At 44.2% G+C, this 22,279-nt stretch overlaps 1 protein-coding gene across 1 annotated transcript in view; it reads right to left on the reverse strand.

The window, feature by feature from the left end:
• The window catches only part of LOC119186748 (neural cell adhesion molecule 2), a 299,145-nt gene that overhangs the window by 6,204 nt on the left and 270,662 nt on the right, over nucleotides 1-22,279 (reverse strand). Inside the window, exons 8-9 of the mRNA XM_075887326.1 lie at nucleotides 5,563-5,850; nucleotides 4,288-4,463 (exon numbers count right to left, since the gene is read on the reverse strand). Of these exons, the coding sequence (XP_075743441.1) occupies nucleotides 4,288-4,463; nucleotides 5,563-5,850 (464 nt within the window). The remainder of the gene's footprint in view (nucleotides 1-4,287; nucleotides 4,464-5,562; nucleotides 5,851-22,279) is intronic.

The raw sequence follows: 22,279 nt of genomic DNA on the forward strand, positions 1-22,279 counted from the left end.
CGAAGCGGCGAATCGTGAGCACACTCATTCGTGTATACCGGCACTCAAGATGGCTTGTGGAGGTGTCCGCCTCCATTATTAGGCCAAGTTAAACCACACTCACACCGAAATATAAAGCATGGGAACACTCGCAGCATGGGTAGGCTTTACAAATAGTGAATGACTGCTTCATGAAACTCGCTGCATCACTAATTTCATTCACAGATGGAGGTCTCGCTGTGTACCACTACCGAAAGTTACACTGGTAGAATAGTTCAACAGTTACGTTAGCTAGACCGTTTCTCCTTCCAGTAATTGGAAATGAGCTTTATACTATGCATTACTGGTATCAGTAGCCAAAACTTTGAAACTTTGAACCTTACTTGAACACTATGTAAATATGTTTTTATGGCAGTGGAGTGGGCTCCAGTAAAGTTTTTTTCGTCACCAGCTCATGACATAAAACACAATTTATATATTACAGGACCTAAAATATACTAAGTCTATAGACCTGAGTGTAAACTAGGCGGGAAAGGTAGTTTGTTAAAAGTAACTAGCGAAAAATTTGGCTTGAGGTAGTATGGTGCTGCTTCAAGTTACAGGCGACTGTAACGAATGCGTAACAGCGTTGTTTTCAGCAAACTGCCTGTGGCGTGCGAATTCAGGCACTCGCGGCAATCATGAAACTAAGCGCAGGAAACACGAGTACAAGCACTTGACTAAGCTTTTATTTCGCTCCAGAAACGTAAAGCAAAGGAGGAAGGAGTAAGATGTGACACCCGCTAAGCGCATTCTTTCCTTACTCATCCACCTCATCAGCCTCCAAACACGGAAATATGAAAAACGCGTCAGCATGCTGGGCACTTCACCTTGAAAAAAGATTCATTCAAAATGATTGCCAAATTGTATTCCACAAGTTGGACTTATTCAATGTGGTCGTTGCCGGCACTCGAGCAAACGTGCAAAACGCAAAATCCTCAACTTCGTGGGTGTTTTAAAGCGACACGTTTCATATGTTTGCCATCTGTACCCCGTAGTTTTCTTTTAACTTTCAGTCTAACGAAAAAAATCTGTTTCGCAACGTGCTCTACCATTATTTATAAAGTAAAGCGAACAATCTATGATTGATTACAAGATGTAGTGGCTTGATTTCGTTTGGTGGCCTGTGTATTAGCCCCATTTACTTTCTATCATATACAAAACGCAGCATTGCTCCTAAATACCTGTTTGGGTTAGAAGCTCATGGTTTGCCTTTTACAAACAACGCATGAGAGCTCGTCATTTTGATTTTACTATGAATGAAAGGCCCGTAGCTTTGAACGGAGTTTTCCCACAATTTTTTCTGCTATATTCTACGACAATTATATTAGCGATCCTTCACGGAAGACTGAGTCTATTGACAAAAACACTTTTAAATAAAATGTATCACGAATAGCAGATTCACACACATACACTAAATCTGCATTGTCAGCACACCTATCAGCGCTGGTTGCTTATCAGTCAGTACGATAACGTTGCGTTTGTTTATTTGTTTCCTTTTGCACAGGAGTGGGCATGGTCTATAAAACACGATCATTCAGCAAAGATGCTGGTAACTTCATTCTCTTCTGTCTTTCTATAGGCACCTTCGAACATTTCTTTTCGAAGGCTCTGCTTTGTAGAAGGCTTTGGCTCCTACATACGGCTCCTATGCGGAACTTAGACTAGCGCAAGACTTAATAGTACAGACAGTTGTACAGCACTAACGCCCCATTTTGTTCGCGCTGAAGGAACACTTATTCATTCTACCGTGCAATACGGTATATATAGCACAGATGAACGGCACAAATAAATTAAATTCTATATTACCACAATTATATTACGTCATGCGAATCTTGAGAGGTGTTACAGTTGGTGGCTGCGGATTCATTTTGACTGCAACCCATATCCTAGGCACTCTAGGCTCTCCTAAATTTCAGCCAGCCCACCTTGTTTTTCATTTCGCCCATTTGAAACGTGGCCTCTACAGCAGGGTACCGAACCAATCTGGATCTAAGAAGCTTATAATTAAAACATCTAATCAAAATATATCCGAAGGTGTGCATTGATAATGCAAGTTTTAAAGACGACAGTCTTTTTCGGGGACCTTCGACGCAAAAATTTTGATCTGTTTGTCTGTCTGTACAGCTGTCTGTTTTTCTGCCCTAACGGTACCCTGAAAAAAAAAGGCACCATACGATGCTCAAAACGGCCGACCTCATCTGCAGGATCCACCAATATTGCTCGAAATTCAGCGTTCTTACTTGCACGATTTTGTCAACTAAAATCATTTTTACGCATACCTGAGGCAGCACAACAACACGTATATATTCTGTATGTGCGTCATTTACTAGAAAAGGCATACATAAGTAATTCTAAAGACCATGGCGTTTATGACGCTGCGCTGACCACGCAACCCTTGCATGAAAATGCAAGTGTTTCCAATGCTTTTTTTAGACGACATGGTGGTGCCACCTACCCACCGCCTTGCGTCCTACACCTCATCACCTCTGAGACGAGCGCACGCACCGTTCGCTTCGTTTTCCAAGTTAACTACCAAATAGCACTCATGTCTCACGTGTGACGTCATTTGATGTGCTCGTTCGCCTCCGCTGCACGCCCGAGCCGAGGCACTCTAATGCAGTGACTCCAGAATACTATTCACGGATTTTCTTCCACACAACATCAAATAAACATTTTGTTCACTTCCTCCAGACGCAACTCTATCGTCTTTTGACATTTGTAGTGTAACAAGCATATACGGGGCAATTTTTTGTCAATAACTTTGCTCAAAATAATGAGGCCTTTTTGATTAGACGCGTAGTACAGCATTAGGTGATTCTTTTTGTTTTGAGGAGCTACCAATGTTCTTGGTGGAGGGAGAGAGCGTAAGAAAAAAATTGTAGGCAACCATTATTAGTAGTTTAGATCTCTGGCAGTGGCATTGAAACGTCGCCATTCTTGTGCCACGCTGTACAGCTTGACTTCGTCAAGCTGCCATAACGAATCACTGAGCCCATGCAAAGAAAAAACCGTGCTTTCCATCCACTCCGCCAGGTGCCGCAAAGATCCCAGCAGTTCACAAGAAAACAGTCCACGTTCAGTGAACTTATTCAGTTGATTTTCGGGAATTTCTGCTACAGGAAATATATTCTTATCTTATGTAAACCAATGCAGCTCCGCCGCCGTGGTCTAGTGGCTACGGTACGGGGCTGCTGACCCACAGGTCGCGGGATCACATCCCGGAATTGGCGGTTGCAATTTCGATGGAGGCGTAAATTCTGTAGGCCCGTGTGCCCAGATTCCGGTGCACGTTAAAGAATCCCAGGTGGTCGAAATTTGCGGAGCCCTCCACGACGGCGTCTCGCATAATCATACCGTCGTTTTGGGTTGTTGAACCCCACATATAAATCAGGAAACCAATGCAGCGGCATAATGAATATTCAATGTAACTTCCCACATGAACCTGAACCATCGATTTCAAAACAGCTATATTTTCAGAACGCTATTTTCAGTATGCTAAAAAAATGTAAGTAAGTGTTTGAACGAAATGCCTGTAAGATAAACAAGCGTGTCATTCAGCGCTCATACCATTAAAAGAAGGAAGCGTTCTTTTTCTCTGTGTTGTTATTTGGGGGGGGGGGGGGTGAATCACACTACGGTATCAGCGTGACGGTGTGGTTCGTCAACTGCTGCTGTCGTGACGGTTGATTAGCCTGAGCGCAAGAAAGAGATCACCATCACTCGCCCAGAAAGAGCTCGCTACCTCTCGCCACCACCTCATCGCTCACCGCGTTGCGAGACAGAACGAAGGGCGCGCGTTGACTACGCAAAGGCCCTTTTGCTCGCGAAAGACAACGCCCAGCGCGACCGTTCACCACCACCCCTTATATATAGACGCTGCACATTGAACTGAAAAGAAGTGCCGGTGCTTAAATACTGTTGCGCGTAGTTGAATGGAGATTCGCAGTGTGCGAATCTCCATTCGCGCTATAATTAAAAGCGGTCTGCATCCTTCGCTCTCCCCAGGTTTCACCTTACTAGATCTGAGATGCAGTTCTCTACTTGCTCCGACCAGCCCCACTTTCGTAGCTAGCAGTCGGCTTGCGTGGCATGCAGGCACACTCGGAGCGGCAGCTGCGTGGACTATGTCTGACAGTGGGCTCAGCACACGATAATTTAAGCATGGAGGTTTTTTGTAATATTTCTCACGTTGAACAGTTATCTGTGATGCTAAAAGCACGAAACATTCTTGCAACTATAATTATCTAAGTGAAAGAGCGCGCTCACCCAAAAGTCTGGTTTATCGGCAGTGAAGTTAGCGACGACAGTGGCTGTGAGCACATCGTGCACGGAGAGGACGAAGTGGGCTAGCATGTGACCGTCCGAGCCAGCCTGGCACTCCAGGTGCAAAGATCCCTCGGTCTGGTTTGTGATGGAGCAGTTCTCCACAGGCCCCGGTGGACCTGCTTCCAGATGCGTCGACACAATCGCCACAACAAAAATTTAAAGGTTTCAATTGGAGCACTGAACAATATACATTATATGACATAAGAGATGTGAAGGAAATCAAGAACGTGATAATCTCTTTATTTTCAAGTAATAAAAATCAGTTTGAATAATTCATTACTGAAACTCAAAAACGGGCCAAACCATGTGAGTACTCATTAAATGAGTACTCACACGGTTTGGGATTTCACAGAAGGCAAATTTTCCACTTCCTCGGTATGCAATGTTACACGCTGTTAACACATTTTGATTTTAAAGTCTGCCACCCAGCATGTGCAAGCAAGCGCCACTACAATGCACATTACTATGACGTGCAAACGCAGTTCACTGTGCTTGGGGACCCTACGTTCTGCATGCAGCCTAAATCGCAGAAATCAATCTTGGAGTCCTGACGACAATTTACGTGCACCACGTGCAAATGACAGCAGATGAGGGCTGCTGCAAGTAATACGTCGATAGTGTCTGTCTACCCGTAGCATAAACTTATGGATGACGTCACCGACAAATAACGTTCTTTTTTTTCCCGGAAGGTTAGCAAGGCACGAAAATGCAGATCTAGAAGTCCCTGTGTTCATTACGCAGTCACTTATCCTATTAAGCCGATGCAATGAATCCTGTTGCCGGTAGGGGCGAAGTTCGTTAAATTCAACACTTCATGTAGTTAGTAGCATATCCAGAGCCTCCACGTTCTAGCACAGGCTACTCTTGATTTCGTCACCAATAAAATATTTCTGTGGTCAACGCTTGTCTCATGCTACCAGTAGTTGTAAATAAATTCTGGGCCACTTCTTTGCAATGACGACATAATACTAATATTTTTGGACTACTATTACTACCACTAATACCATCCTGACAAAATAATAATAATAATAATAATAATAATAATAATAATAATAATAATAATAATAATAATAATAATAATAATAATAATAATAATAATGAAGCTTCTTCATACAAAGCAGAATTCGACGATGTTCCGAGCAGTACACTGATTTGCGAAGGCACGGCTAGATATCACTTACAATTAAGGACCGTGTTATCGGCTATGTTACCCACCTGCCTGGACGACGTGAAAGAGGCACGGCTGTCGCTGCTTTCCTATGCGGTTTGATGCAGTGCAGAGCAAGGTGCCGTACTCGGTGTGGCTGTGAGGAATGTATCGGGCAATGCTGCGTGTGCCCTCCACCCAGAAGCTCTTGAGGGGCCGCTGCTGGAGAGTGCTGTTGAAGCGCCACTCGAAGGTGACGTTGCTCGGGTCTGCTTCGACCTCGCAATGCACTTCGACCTCCTGGTGCCGTGATGCGGCGTACACTACGTGCTGGTTCGCCTTGCACAGCGGGGCGTCTGCAGGGATGACAACGGAAGAGGGAGAGAATTGGATGAGGGGGATAACTCAGAATGGTTAACTTCGTACAACGAATTGGTTCACTACCCTGCATAGGGGGGGATAGATGCTGTAAAGAAGTTAGAGGGATAATAGAAAAGCAACATAAAGCTGCACACACGCACGCGTGAGCGCGCACGCTCCCACGCCCAATTCGAGACACCCGCAGAGCGGACGACTATACGAGGAAGAGCAAGAAATTTTATTGAAAAAATCCGGCATCCTCGATTGGCGGATCTCACGCCAAGGTAAGAAAAATTGTTATTCACAATTTTGGTAACTCGCTCGTATTCCGCGTATTTAGCCTTTTCATATGAACACCATATAAGCTATCTTGAAAATTTTGGTGTTATGTACGTTGTGCGGTGTGCGACAGAAAATATATTACGGTAAATTTCGATCTATGTGCACCTATAATATTTCGTAATGCTTGGCGGGTCAGCGGCTTATATACCATAGGTTCTTTTACACAGCTGGAGCCCACCGACGAACAAAATAAGTTTTTTAAATGCAAAGCATTTCTTAGCGAACTTCAGCGACTTTGAGCGTGTCTATCTATCTATCTATCTATCTATCTATCTATCTATCTATCTATCTATCTATCTATCTATCTATCTATCTATCTATCTATCTATCTATCTATCTATCTATCTATCTATCTATCTATCTATCTATCTATCTATCTATCTATCTATCTATCTATCTATCTATCTATCTATTTATCTATCTATCTATCTATCTATCTATCTATCTATCTATCTATCTATCTATCTATGCCCCGCCGCGGTGGTCTAGTGGCTAAGGTACTCGGCTGCTGACACGCCGGTCGCGGGTTCAAATCCCGGCTGCGGCGGCTGCATTTCCGATAAAGGCGGAAATGTTGTAGGCCCGTGTACTCAGATTTGGGTGCACGTTAAAGAACCCTAGGTGGTCAAAATTTCCGGAGCCCTCCACTACGGCGTCTCTCATAATCATGTGATGGTTTTGAGACGTTAAACCCCACAAATCTATCTATCTATCTATCTATCTATCTATCTATCTATCTATCTATCTATCTATCTATCTATCTATCTATCTATCTATCTATCTATCTATCTATCTACATAGCCGCCTACGACTTTTATTTCTCCTGGACGTTTCGAAAATGGTAATACCAAACTTGGTATGGCATAACATGACTGTATGAACAACATATTTGATTAGTCATAACATGACCATCATAACATGTGTGTCATGAATGTCATAATTTACATTTCATGGTCCTGCAGCTCTTGCGGTGGTTTCGTTCACATATCATGCTGCAAAAATGGTATGCTATGGAATGATTGCATTGCGAATACAAGCGACAGACCATAACAGGAAAATCATGACATGCATGTAATGTAACAACATGACTACATGCCGCACTCATGCTTCACTGGCGGTTGTTTCGCTAGCTACACTTACACCAAATGTGGTATTACGGGCCGTGAATGGATGACGAAGGTATGATACTGGTGCAAACCTGATAAACATGAGATGCGTGTCATGGAACAAAATGACTACATGCTACGCTCACGATACGCTTACGGTCGTTTTTCTAGCTTCACATGTACAAAATTCGGTATTACGCGACGCGAACGGACGACATAGGTAAATGACACATACAAACATGATAATCACGACATGTGCGTCATTTAACAACATGATTACATGTCACACTGATGATGCACTTGTGGCCGTTTCACCAGCTTCACATATGCCAAATTTGGTATTACGTGACGCCATTGGGTGATGAAGGCATGTGACTAGTGCAAACATGATAATCACGAGATGCGTGTCATGTGAGTACATGACTACATGCCACAGTCAAGGCACCAATACATTTCGACGTGACGCAGTGAGCGCGCTCACCGGCGTTCCGTTCGTCGCGTCACGCCGGTGTTGCCACGCCAGGCACCGGTCCTGCCATATACTCGCAGCACGCGCCACGCTGCGTTGCTTTGACGCATGCACGTTTCAGCGCGTCCGGCATCCCTTCGTCACGAAGAGGGAGACGCAATGTTGTCTGGGTAACGCATCGGCGTGAAATGGAGCATGTCGCATTCCGCACCAGTTGCTGTCGGGCCGCGCTGATGGACGCTGGTCACAGTAGATTGTACCAGCGTGCACGTGCGAATGGTACATACAGGTTTTTTATCTAAAGCAAGAGTCGCATGGCAACCAAGAGAAACGCCACACGCGTGCCATAAAGAGTCTTACGAGGCCTCACAAATGGCAGCACATTATCTATTGTTTGCTGCTTGCTTGATCGACACCTCTGGAAAGGCATGATATGTTTTCCGCAAGGAGGACATAATTGTTCATTTTTAGAGCTGTTTGAAAGTTCCTGTTTGTGTTTAGCGGCAATGGCAGCACTAACTTGGCCTTGTCCGACGTAGTTTGAGGCCTCCCAAATGCGTCTACATATCGCCGAACGGGCTTGTTTTTGTCGTGACACCTGTCGAACAAAGTACGTTAAGGAGACTCTTTCCACTATATGGCATATATTGAGTGTTTTTCCCTAATAAGCTGCAAATAACATAGTGGCTTTGTTTTAGGACACCTGCTTTTCACGCGAACGGCCCGGGTTCGATCCTCAATGGGACCGTAAATTTTTCCTTCTTTCTCAATTTTTCTCTGACGGACGACTTTTCGCTCACAACCAACGGAGCCTACGCTGATGGCAAAATTTCTGCGACACGAACTCTCTAACGCTATCACGTTAATATTTCATTACTCTTGACCTTGAATCTGGAACGCAGTGACACAGAAATGCATGCACTTGTGGGTACATTTGTTCAAGTTTCACTTGTACCGCATAGCTACAAAAACGTTTTGCAATAAACTTTGTATAGAAAAAAACAAAGGAAGTAATATTTAAATATGACCTAATCTCGTTTTGTTTTGCACTTGGCAAACAAGTGTCGCGAATCTCAAAAACACCATTCATCGGACACAGATCTGAAGCCAGTCCCGTAGTTTTTGTGGGGGCCCAAGTGCCGCTGAAGGAGCCCGCGTATAGACACTAGCGCAAGATTCCTGTTTAGGTATTATTGTATGAAACTTCATGTCCCAACCACTCTGCGACGCATTTACTCGAGTTGCTCCCGTGGGAAGAAGCAAGCATCTTATTCAAGTTTTACCAAATTGGCGTTATAAAAGCGCATTTGATTGGTCCATTTTCGTGGGCTGCATTTCTGTACGCTGGCCAGTGCCGGACGATTTCGTGTTTTTGTTTACACCTAAGCGACACCTGGTAGGTAAAGACAGCCCCACTTTTATTGCCTAATAAAGATTAGCTTGACATTATCCGTCCACACCTTTATGGGTTACTGCAGTTTACGCTACGACAAACTTTTACGCGTTAAGAATGCAATTTGCATAGTTAGGGGAGAGGTACGAAAGGTGTTTCGACAACTGTGCACTTTCAAGAGGATGTTCCAGTCTGGACTAACAATGTGATATGTATAACTTCATGTTGATAATTGTAACAACAAGATAAGTGGTAGATCTCTCTAATAACAGTATGATGATATGAAATAACACAATAATGCGTGTAACCTTAAACGACAAGATGAGAGCAGAGTGGGTAAAAGAAACAAATTGGCCCGTCTTTGTATGTTTCACTGCAAATATTGTCGAAAGACGATATTCTTGCGTGGGAAGAAAGTGAACAAAACGTTTATGTTTTGTTCTGCGAGAGAATATGGGTGAATTGTATTTTGGAAGCACTGCGTTAAAGAGTCTCAATCCGTGCAGCGCAGGCGAACGAGAGCATTAAGGCAAGTTAGGGAGCCTTCTTGTGCGCGCGTCTCCATGTTTAGACACGCGCCCATGAATGCTTACTATCTGGCACTTATCTTTGAAAACGAAGGAAGGCATGCGCACCCACGGAGAAAGATGCGCGCGTGTCTCGGAGGCGACAAGGTGTAGAACGCAAAGCGACGGGCATGTGCCACCACCGTGTCGTCTGAACAAAGCGCTGGAAACACTTGCCTTTTTGAGCATCGCGTCGCACTGTAAAGCGCATCGTGATGAACGCTACGGTCCTAAAAACTACTTATGTGTGCCTTCTCTAGTATATAGGCACATATACAATATATGTACGTGTTGTTATCGTACCTCAGATAGGCGCAATAACTGCTTTTTTTAATTGACAATCGCGCAAGTATGAACGCTGAAACTTGAGCAATATTGGTGGGCTCTGCGGATGGCCTTGGTCGTTTGAGGTATTGTTACGGCAAACAGAAAAGTGTACAGAAAGACAGACAGACCATAGTTTTGGCATCGGAGGTCCTCAAAAATACTATCGTCTTTAAAACCAGAATAAAGGATATCATATAGTTCAAATTAAAACGAAGAAATCGACGTGGGTCACGCACATTGCTCATAAGCACGATAACCAATGGACATCATGGGTAACACACTAGAGTCCCAGATGAGGCAAACGCACGAAGGGTAGAAGGTTAGGCGGACTGATGAGATTAAAAAGTTCGCAGGCGTAACGTGGCAACAGAAAGCACCATTCTGGGTTGACTTGCGTGTAATGGAAGAGGCATTTGCCGTGCAAGAGGAGTAGTCATGCTGACTATGATGATGTTGAAATGACAATAGCAGAATAAACTTTTCTCGCTGACCCGAAAGCTTCAGCTATAAAGCAAGTTTCGGTGCCCTACGTACCATGTTGCTAACCAAAGTTCAGGCAACCATAAGAGAGCTTTAGCTCACTGCCAAAAACTTCCATGTCGAGAAGTGCAGTGAAGTGAAGAATGACATAAAGTTACATTGTACCCCAGCCATTCGCAGAAAACCCTTGCCGTCTGAGCTTTCCATCAACACCACCTTTTACGGTCGGCTGCGTTTTTTTTTGTGTGTAGCTTCCTTTTTTTTTCTTCAACGGAAACTTCAACGTCATGATACTGAAGGGCACGAAGAAATTGAGACCTCAAAATGGAGTAGGCAGAGTTCTCGCTGTACTCCGAATAACACAATACGCCCGAGTTCTGGTAAAGAAAGGTCATAGCACTCACACTTTTTTTGATGCTGAGATGTATTTTTGGCGTTTCACTCTCTGAGGCTCCTTTATGTGATGCGAGCCAGACTCCCATATTTCGTTGCACTGCAAGAAACATGAACGCAGTAGCAACAAACATATGCGAGTCTGCCACAGCGCGGCTTTGATTGATGGTCTGCACTCCGGAAGTTTCAAAACGAACGTTTCAGACATTTGAAAGGGAGCGAAATGCCGCCGCGAAAGCGCTTCTTCACGAGTGAGACAGTCTCCCGCGTTGTATTACTCACACTTCCCGTCTGTGCTCAGACAACCGAAACCAGTCATAAATACCAGAGATCATTCAAAATTTTATGTTCTACGAGGTCATAAAGAAAAAATAAAGAAGTGGCAATCATAATGCGCATATTCTCAAAGACCTAACAAGAATCGCTACTGAAAGTGGTTGTATATTAGTGTATATACAGCTGAAATAAAAAAAATGAGGGTGAAATCTCATCTGGAGTATGACATATTCAGTTTAACGAACATTTAGTGTAGAAATAAGTAAAGGAAGATATGCATGATTACCTATGAGCAGTAGTTGGTATGTCTTCGTTGTCATAACCACCATTTGTGATTCAGTGATACCTTGTGAACCTATTTAATATAATTCAGACTGTAGCTGAAGGTAAATTTCAATCCTGAGTTTAAAGATTCGAGGTTTTATTATGGTAACATGTATAGAAAACTTCAATTTAAAAACATATTTAGCTGACGTTTGTCAGTGACGTCCGGTGGTCTTTGTGCAGAGCACGCAAATATTAAGCATAAGCTGATCTATTTCTTTTACAATTTTTCAACGCTTATGAGCTTTGGAAAGCAAGACTTAAGAGGCAATTCTTATTACAATATTTCTGCCAAAGGTTTTCACTATCGTGCTATAGAACACAGAATTATATTTTATTGAATCTTTTAGACCATGATAATAATTTTTTGCATGTACAAGTGAAAAATGGAGGGTGTCCTGTTCATCACATCCCATTGTAATCGTCCTAATTTTTTTCATTGAAATTCATACACAAAATGGTAACATACATTACGCTGCCTATGGTACATAAGCACTTTGTCTTATCGAAGTCAATTTGCAAAATTTCTGATTTAATGTTGTATAATATGCTTTGCGGTGAAATCCTTCATAAAATTCCAAAAATCAATGTCAGTTTTGTTCCAATAAAGTTTCGTTGTTCTCACAATGAACGCAACGAAATCAGAGTAGCCACATGTACCCTTTCTTTGTACGCTGTCCCTACTTGTCTTGATTAGAACCCCCTGTATCCCTGAACGCGTCTCTACGAGAGATGTCATTTTTAGCGTATACACTCTTCTTTGCAAACTTTGGAGCCGATTTTAGAATGACACCTGTGTCTGCAGTGCAAGTATTTGAGGTTTTATTCACGCTTCAAAAATCAGGATCTGCTAATTTGCAGAAGCACTCTGTATTTCTCCCTGTACCGACTTTACAGAACGTGTCGTAAAACCCAAATGGTTTTCGAAGTATGTTCATGTAATCAAGAATATTGCTTTTTGTTTTGGCAAGGTGGCCGGACAACGTCAAGAAATTCATTCACCGTGAATCTTTCTCAATGAGGGCTCGGATCAGTACTGGACATCTGATAACATTCAGCCTCCTTTCACGAATTTGAAGCTGATGTTTATTAGATTGTGCTACTACCGCTCTTACTATAAACACAGATCGGGTTAGGCTGAAGCTGTTGTACAAAATGCATTTTTTAACTTCAATACACGATGTTGAAGCAGCATTGCTAAGACAGTAGTGACCCTTTACTAAATATCATTTTTACTCAAACCTGCATTATGAAACTAATGAGCTATGTTCCAACCTAGTACGACCCTTCTTGAAGGTGTATCCTGTTGTGAAACGAGGTAGTGCAACAATGCACGAATATTTACTGTCGTGGGTTTCAACTGGAATTGACGATGGAAATGAATATATTGTATACAATACAAGGGCGTAGGCAGCATATTTTTTTTTTTTTTGGGGGGGGGGCACTCCCTTCGTCCTAAATGGGGACCAATCAGGCAGATGGGGTCGACTGTCTTTTTGGGCTCTGTACGTCACGGCAAAACAAGAAAAAATGTGGGGGTTGAGGGCACGGGTTCAGTGTGTTACCTCTTGGCTGCGCCACTGACTTCATATGTAATTTTACCAGCATCTTTATTCTTTTCGAATCATATGCCACCAAGAGGTGCCCATTACTGCCCGCCCACTTGGTACACTACGTTTTTTTTACACTTCAAGCTGCCTCACTGAGCACATTCTGCTATTCGATACTAGCAATAATTGCCCAGAATCGCACATTTTAAGTGGTGGTGATACAAACGGCTTAACACTGTGCGCATAGGTGGCTGCGAAGTTAAATTATTATTATTACTATTTGATTTGCATACACAGGTACACAAGGACAGAGGAAAGAGGGAGAGAGCAAGCTGGCAACTGCCACCTGGAGGGGACAACGCCTGCTCACTCTTTCGGAGGGGGGGAAGAAACAGAGAAAACAAAGATTATATGGGAGAAAGGGGAAAGAAGATGATGCAGAGAGAAAACATTACATAGACTTCGACAAGTATAAGTAAGAAAATAAATAAAAAATAATATTAAAGAAGAAAAAAAGAATATAATAAAAAGACCGTCTATATACAGGTGGCCTGGTCCGTTTGGTTCATAAATGTAAGGGGAGCTTGGTAGGCCCGGTCGCATCGGGAAGCACTACCACTCGGAACGAGGTAGTCGTCTAGGGCCGCGCACTTGAGTCCTAGAAATTTATATTCCTTAATCAGCAAAACCGCTGCGTAGAAAATGTGGGACAGTGCACTACGAGATGCTCAAGTGTTTTGCAGGAGCCACAAGCTGCGCACAATGGGCTGTCCACACGACCTTGACGGTGTAATCGTTCACGCACCAGCACAGAGCCCACTCTTAGTTTGTACAACAGCGCTCGGGAACTACGAGGCAAGCCACGGCAACGAACACGGGAGGGAACGATCCATTCGCCACACGCTGGTCTGGGAGCTGCTTTTGGAGGTGTCGGCGTTTAAGCTGACGAGCGTTGTTCATCGTACATAGAATTTCCGGACAGTCACAGTCATCATGGTTGCATGACGAAGCAAGGCGATCCGCTTCTTCATTGCCCGCGATACCCACGTGCGAAGGTACCCACTGTGCAGCTAGGCATACCCCACGTGACAGAATATTGTTAATGAAATCCATGATGCTGCTCAGAATAGGGCTGTTGGTCTCCTTGCAGGTGAGTCTGCTAAGGGCGCAACGAGAGTCGGTGAGGATTACAACCTTCGATGCTGGTAACCCTTCTTGTACGTACTTAAGGGCGACATCAATCGCTGCTAGCTCGGCTGTCACCGATGATGAGGGGTGTGGTAATTTAAACAACCGCCTCATATTGGTTGAAGGGCAGAAGAAAGCTGCAGATGCGCTCAGGCCATCGCTGTGTACAGAGGCGTCCGTAAATACTTTTACATAGTCTTCAAAATTGTCAAATAAGTGTGAATGGGCTAATTGGTATAGTTCCGAAAGAGGTTGGTTACACTTTTTACGTATTCCTGAAATTGACAAATGGGTAGGGAAGTTACAAGGCCTGTGCTCTGTTGATGTTGGCAACTGAATAGTTTCGCCGTAATTGCCAGTAATGTCTTTGAACAAAGCCGCCATTTCACGAGAAAGTGGGCGCTGTAACAGCCTGTTAAGGAGTGTCTTGCTTGTTGAGCTTGGTTCAAACGCTCAATATCATGTAGCGCTATCTGGTCAGCTTGAACATTGAGCGGCAACTGGTCTGCTTCAGTCAGTAGTGGTATGAATTGTGCTTCACGAGGTAAGCCAAACAGTACTCGGAGGGCAACACGATGATCCCGTTCCAGCTGGGACATTAAAGCAGGCGGCACATTCAAGACTGGCAAAGGATACATCACGTAAGAGAGCACAGTTGATTGATAAACATGTAGTGTCGTCTTCGGATCAATGCCCTCCGTCCTAGCAGTCAAGGGGGCTGCATACTTGAACAGAGACAGCGCTTTTCGCCTCACAGTTTTAACAGCAGGGCGCCAAGAAAGGCGATCATCGATGATTACAGCCAGGTAGCGATGTTGGTGTACCCACTGCATCGGTGTATCTCCGAGGTAAAGCCTGCTAAGGCTTCGACGTGCGCGTTGCCTGGGATGATACGCGATGGCAGCTGACTTCATAGGTGAAACCTACAGGACAACTTCCACCAAGTATTCTGAAGTTGCATTCAGAGATCGCTGCAATATACCACGAATACGTGGACCAAGGGACCACTGACCCAGAGAGCGATGTCATCAGCATAAATTGCTATGCCCATAATAAGTCACATTCTTGCTGTAATCGGCGTTGAAGTCCAGCAAGTACGCTGCTAAAGAGGAGCTGTGACAAGACGCTGCCTTGCGGGACGCCACATTTAACAGCGTGAGGTTGACTCTGTACTTGTCCAATGCGCACTTTCATTCTGCGCTCAGATAGAAAGTCACGGAGAAAGTTTAAAAGACGACCTGAAATTCCTCCATTCATCAGTGCAAAAATAATCGCCTTATGTGGCACCGAGTCACATGCTTGCTGTATGTCAAGAAATAGAACATACGCTGAATGTCTGTTTTCTAGAGCAGATTCAAGCACTGATACAAGATCTGCTATGCTGTCGAGGGCTGAACAGTGGCGACGAAATCCGCTCATGGCATCAAGAAAGAAAGCGAGCTTCAGTAATCTGGCGTCCAGACCAAAGAGCACCATATGTTCCATCAGCTTCATTACACTAGAAGTTATGATATTGGCCGGTATGACTTCAAGAGTTAAAAGAATGCGTCTTGGTATCAGCCAAATGAATAACTATAAGATTCGCAACTATACGTTTGAATTGGAACAACATTACGTGCGTAAAATACAATTGCCTTATCGTGTATCGCAATACCTTGTTCGAACATGACAATTTCGTCAATCGTAAGCTGGGGACATTCTAGCTGCTGCACCAAGAATCACCCAAAAACTCAACGAAGCTTTATCTCTTCGCGTAATCCGGTTTTGGAAGAGAAGTTGAAATGAGCAAGAAAAGGATTACAATTTGGTTCTCAAGGTGGATGGATCAATATGATCACAAGAAGTTGGATTGCTATAAGAAGTTGGTTTATGAACTCAACTCTTTATTATCTGACCTGGCGTGATCAAAACTAACGCTGGCATAGGAAAAAAAACGGCTGCTACACTTAGCGAATGCACCTTCGTGCTGTATATCATTGATAACCCAGGGATAATGATGATGAACCAACCCTAATTGAGCCAAACTATAGTGGTGGTATACGCAGGCATCAGACGGTGTGGTTCCCTACTTACGAGACCCACCGCATGTACCCTGTGGAACACGATAGGCTCTGTCCGTCGTGCAAACGTGAAAATGGTAACCTGACACACATATAGACAGACTGCACACAACCCAGTGGTAAGAACGCATCACGCACAAATGTATGAACCATCTGCGAGCAGCAGCACAGAGTGATTCGACGGGCGTGAGTGATCGCCAGGCTCACTTTCTGCTGCAGGCACGCAGCCCACTTCCCGAACCCCTCACGGCGTTTAGCGCATTAGTCTCTCCGCTCGTCCCATGACCATCGTGTGCCATTGCAAGTCAACATTGAGCACAAAACGTGCGCAGTGATGTCATTGCCCTTCAGCTTTATACAGAGCCTTAACATGCCGGTGACAGTCTGTATGTGCGAGGAGTGTTCATATATTTGTTATAGAAATAAGAAAAGGCTAAAAAATTGCAGATACCACGTACAGTGGGGATCGATGATATGCGAAGCAGGAATTAGCAATGTTGATATGTCCATTTAAAATCGGCACAATGTTACAAGATGGAGGTCAATGATGCCATTCATAACTTCCGTGTCATGATTATCATGTTTGGATGTGCCATTTACCTTCGTCAGCTATTCACGTCACGTGATGCCAAATTTAGTATATGTGGAGCCAGCGAAACGGTCGCAAGCACATTATGAGTGTGGTATGTTGTTATGTTCTTACATAAAACTCCTGTCGGGATTATCTTGTTTGCACCAGTCATATTTTTCGTCATCTAATAATTTCACGTAACGCCAAATTTTGTATATATGGAGCTAACAAAATGGCCGCGAGCGCATCATGAAGGACCCAATATACTCCAATGTAGCGTTGACGCGCGAGCATGCTAGTCACAGCGACGCAACGTTAGCGAAACGCGACCACTGAATAGTCTGACGACAGGCGCGACTAGCGTCCGTCGGCGCGTCCCGACGGCAACCGGCGCGAAATACGACAAGCTGCATTTCGCGCCGATGCCTTACCCAGACAGCACTGCGTCTCTCTCTTTTCGTGAAAAATGGATGCCGAACGCGCTGAAACCCGCATGCGTCAAAGCAGCGCTGCGCGGCGCGCACCTGCGAGTATATGGCAGGACCGGCGCCTGACGTGGCAACGCCAGCGTAACGCGACAAGATGAACGCCAGCGAGCACGCTCACCGCGGAACATCGAAATGTATTGGCGCCTTGATTCTGGCTTGTAGTCAAGTTCTCACAAGACACGCATCTCAAGATTATCATGTGTCCACCAGTCACATATCTTTGTCATCCATTGGCGTCACATAATACCTAATTTGGCATATGTGCACTAGCGAAACGGCCGCGAACGCATATCCAGTGAGGCATGTAGTTATGTTGTTACATGACACGCTTTTCGTGATTATTTTGTTTGGATGTGCCATTTACCTATGTCGTTCGTTCGCGTCGCGTAATACTGAGTTTAGTACATGTGAGGCTAGCGAAACGGCCACGAGTGCATCATGAGCGTAGCAAGTAGTCATGCTGTTAGATGACATGCATGTCATGTTTATCATGTTTGCACCAGTATCATACCTTCGCCATCCAATCACGTCCCGTATTGCCAAATTTGGTATACGTGAAGCTAGCTTAACGGCTGCCAGCACATAATGAGCGTGGCATGTAGTCATGTTGTTACATGACACGCATATTATGATTTTCATGTTAGGGCCTGCCGCTTGTGTTCGCCATGCAATCATGCCATACCATACCAGTTTTGTAACATGCCATGTGAACGACACCACCGCAAGAGCTGCAGGATCATGATATGTAAAGACCATGAAATGTAAATCGTGACATTCATGACCTATCGTGATTTTCATGTGATGACTAGTTAACTATGTTCTTCATACAGTAATGTTATGCCATACCAAGTTTGGTATTGATACCATTATCGAAACGGCCAGGAGAGCTAAAAGTCGTAGGCGGCTAGATATATAGTAGATAGATACGCTCAAAGTCGCCGAAGTTCACTAAGAAATGCTTCGCATTAAATATTGGGTCGGCGAAAGATGCTCCAAAATATTGGACATGGTCCTCGCATGTAAAAAAAACATGCCGGCATGTTGCAGTTCAAGTACCTTTGTTGCACTTTGACAAACTCATTATCAAGTCTCTTGTATTTCTTTTTTCTTTCATTCATTACTGCCTTTTGTTAGAAAACATCACAGAAATACATTAAAAAAGTAAGATCTGCAGCCTTCGTGGTCTTTTTTTTTCTTTTTCAGATGCTCCGAGCAAAGTCACTAAAACATGTGGTTTTTTTTTTGTTCTTTTTATGTCAGCTCGTAAAAGCCACTCACACCAATAGAAGGCGGTTGCAAATATTTTACGAGTTTTTTTTTACTTCTATGGCTTTCACTGTATTTATGAACTATAAAGCCTTAAAATAAGTCAAATCCTACGTACACTCAAGCTCCCCTTGTAATGACTGCTTAAAATTTCCTCCGTAAATAAGAAGGATAACTTTCACGATCTGCTTTGTTCAGTTCTTCTTGCAGTGCCGTCGTCTAATCGGTTTTTCTAGGCGATGTGGTCGCGTGGGTCATGTGCTGCTGCGCAGCCCCGATTTGCGAAGGTCAATATATTTATATATATTGTAAAGCAATGAACGACAGAGACAGCACCCGATCCTGGGCCAGATGTTCTATTCTGTACTTCGTCTTCCTGTGATTTTTCCAGCTAGCTCTTCGGGCCCAGAGCTCCGATTACGCTGCTCTTAGTCATCACACTTGGCCATGACTGCGAGTGCGTGGAGCTGCCGACAGTGCTTCAGGTGGGCGGGGTTAGATGCATCGTGGTTGTCGGGCTCTTCCACGCTTGAACTTCGCCTGAAAATATTTCGGAGCTAAATCTGGTGGCCGACACTGGATGTGTCAACGTGGTTTTTCGAAATGTCGGTGAGCACGCTGAGGCTTGCTGAGGTTTGGCCTAAACCTTGTTCAATAGCGACTCTGGGTAACGACTCTGGTTGCAGCGGTGTATAACCTCGGCCACGTTGAGACGCTTCTAGTGCGTTTTCCGACGGGTGGAATGAGTTTTGTCGCTGTGGTCACTGACGTCCAAGGTTTGACAAGTTTGGAAGACTTGCTGAAAACAGTTCTGGCACGTGGCATTGACTGCCTCGCCGTGGCCGGACACATCTGGGCTGTGACTTGGCAATATATATAAATATAAAATATATATATATAAATATAAACAATATATATATATATATATATATATATATATATATATATATATATATATATATATATATATATAACCATTGTCATGTTTGAAATAACAGCCATAAAACTTTAGAATTTAAAACAAACATGTTGTGAAATATATCTCCAAAACGGCCACGAGTGCATCATGAGCGGAGCGAGTAGCCATGCTGTTAGATGACACGCATGTCATGTTTATCATGTTTGCACCAGTATCATGCCTTCGTCATCCATTCACGTCCCGTAATGCCAAATTTGGTATACGTGAAGCTAGCTTAACGGCTGCCAGCACATCATGAGCGTGACATGAAATCATGTTGTTACATGATACGCATATCATGATTTTCATGTTAGGGCCTGCCGCTTGTGTTCGCCATGCAATCATGCCATACCATACCAGTTTTGCAACATGCCATGTGAACGACACCACCGCAAGATCTGCAGGACCATGATATGTAAGGACCATGAAATCTCTTGAGCTTCATTCGCAATGTGACAACACTTCCCTGTACTTTCGACATCTAATGAATTTATGGCTCCTTTGTAAATGTCGACAAGTGCCGACTTTATACGTTTATATACAAATTCTAGTTTGCGTGAAGCGACTATTAAAACCGCAGACGAAGGGGAAAAGATAGTTACCACTTAGTCAGCCCTAAAACAAATGAGTAAAAACATTTAATAAAATAAAACAATTATGTACCATCTCCCCGAAGTCAACCAGGATACGATTCGAAGCAGCAGCTGAGCGCACGCCGTTGATCCGGCTGATAGGGGCGGCAGCCCGGGCGTTAGAAGAATGGTTCGAAGTGGTACTTGGTGTGGCCTTTACCCGAGTAAACGTTTCTTTGAAACGCAAAGACAATGGAGGCGGATTTGGCTTCATGTAAGTTTTATCGCAGATAAACGAGCCGAAAGAGTGTTTCCAATCGACGTGCGGTCGAGCGTTGCGGGCGGTTGATAGGCTGAAGCGAGAGGCTGAGAGGGATAGGCTGAAGTGTGTCGCGAACGGGCGGAGAAACAACGCCTAGGAGCCGGCAGCTGCTGCGGGGGAAGGAGAGAATGATGTCGACGCACTGCTGTGACTTGACCTTTTTGGCACCGTGTAAACAACTGCGGCGGGAGAAACAAGGTGCAGTGCGTTGGCACGGAGACATGGATGGACACCTTTACACGCGCTAGTCAAAGAGCGGTTTCACATCTGAAAGAATCCACTGGGTCACCTATGGGTGTCAAGCGAAGGCGGAGTACCGCGGCCGCCCAACGCGTTGTCGCGAAGAAATTGAGAGCTCCCACTGCTTTATGCTTGCGTGTGAGATCGATGGGTTTGCGCTCATGAGCCGAGACGACCAAGCGAAGTGCGAGAAGGTACCAGTTGTCGTGATTGTCCACCGCTGTACATCAGTTCTTTATTTTAAGCAACAGCTTTTCAACAGATAATCAACAGATTCTTGATTGCTGAGACTGCAAGATTCTTCATGTAGGCACCAGTGCTGGCATAGCTCTCTGCATTTATTTACCTGATAGAAAATTAGTGTAGTTGTTGACAAACTTCACTGTAAACAGAAATAAGCCGAGATGGGAGTAAATGACCTTGTCCTCTAGCGCACGTCCCGAAGGGAGTTTTATAAACACCGTCCGGAGCGATTAAAAAATTTACTCCCCATCAGCAGGGGGTTTTTGCATGGTGCCAGGGGTTTTTTTATTTACATCCATCGGGGAACTTTTTCAGGTCAGTATGGAAGTAAATTTGTCGCATCAACCGAGAAAAATAAATTATGTCAGCAGGCGTACCATGCGCAAGCGTAACTTTAATTGAATTACGATCGAAGCACACAACAATGATTATAGTACTCAAACATGCTCACGTAATATGACTGCATTAAAGGGAAGTTTATTTTCCGCTAACCAATATACAGGAAATAAAAATATACAGCATAGTAAGGCGCGGTTACATTGTGGTTTGTTTGTGCATACCCTTTACACAGTAACGGCGACTTGGTATGTACAAGCTACATGGCACGTTCAGCCTTTATTACATTGTGCCGGCTCGTGTAGGCGTCCTCATCGGGGTGCATCTCACTCTCGTGGAAGTGGCGCAATTTTACCTGTTATGCGATCACAGAAAATAGTCCGCGCGAATAAATTCTTGCGAGCCATTCGGCTCCCTCTGCCTCGTTCTCCACCTCTCCACACGGCAGCTTATTAGCCTGGGCCCGGTCGCCATCGTTAAAGCGTGTGAGCTTGCAGCCCTCAGGATTCCAAGGGTGCATTACACCGCTCAGCGCGCCCTTTGGATGCACTTACACTTACCAAATCTTGCTACCCGATGTGCACACCTACCATTCAGTCACCGGGTATATATAGGCACCACATTCTGCCCTCCCATGTAGGCCGGGAAGAACCGTTATTTTCTAATAATGAAGCAATAAACACGCATGGCGTAAGTATAATATTACGATGGTCTGATGTATGGATTTCAGCACAGATGTCCATTATCCTACGACTGCCTATTATTCAATATTTTTTAACTATAGCGAATAGTTTTATCAGTTGGTGCTCTGTCGCACGGGCTGAATTTGCATTAGCAGTACTGTTTGTGGATCCGTGAAAAGCACTGAATCATACACAAAGCCCGCGCGGCATTGAATGAACACATTAACGAGGCGCATTCAGCAGTTTTAGCGATGAACTGAGGTAGACCACCG

Source organism: Rhipicephalus microplus, chromosome 1 (genome assembly GCF_043290135.1).
Source record: "Rhipicephalus microplus isolate Deutch F79 chromosome 1, USDA_Rmic, whole genome shotgun sequence".
Lineage (NCBI taxonomy): Eukaryota > Metazoa > Arthropoda > Arachnida > Ixodida > Ixodidae > Rhipicephalus > Rhipicephalus microplus.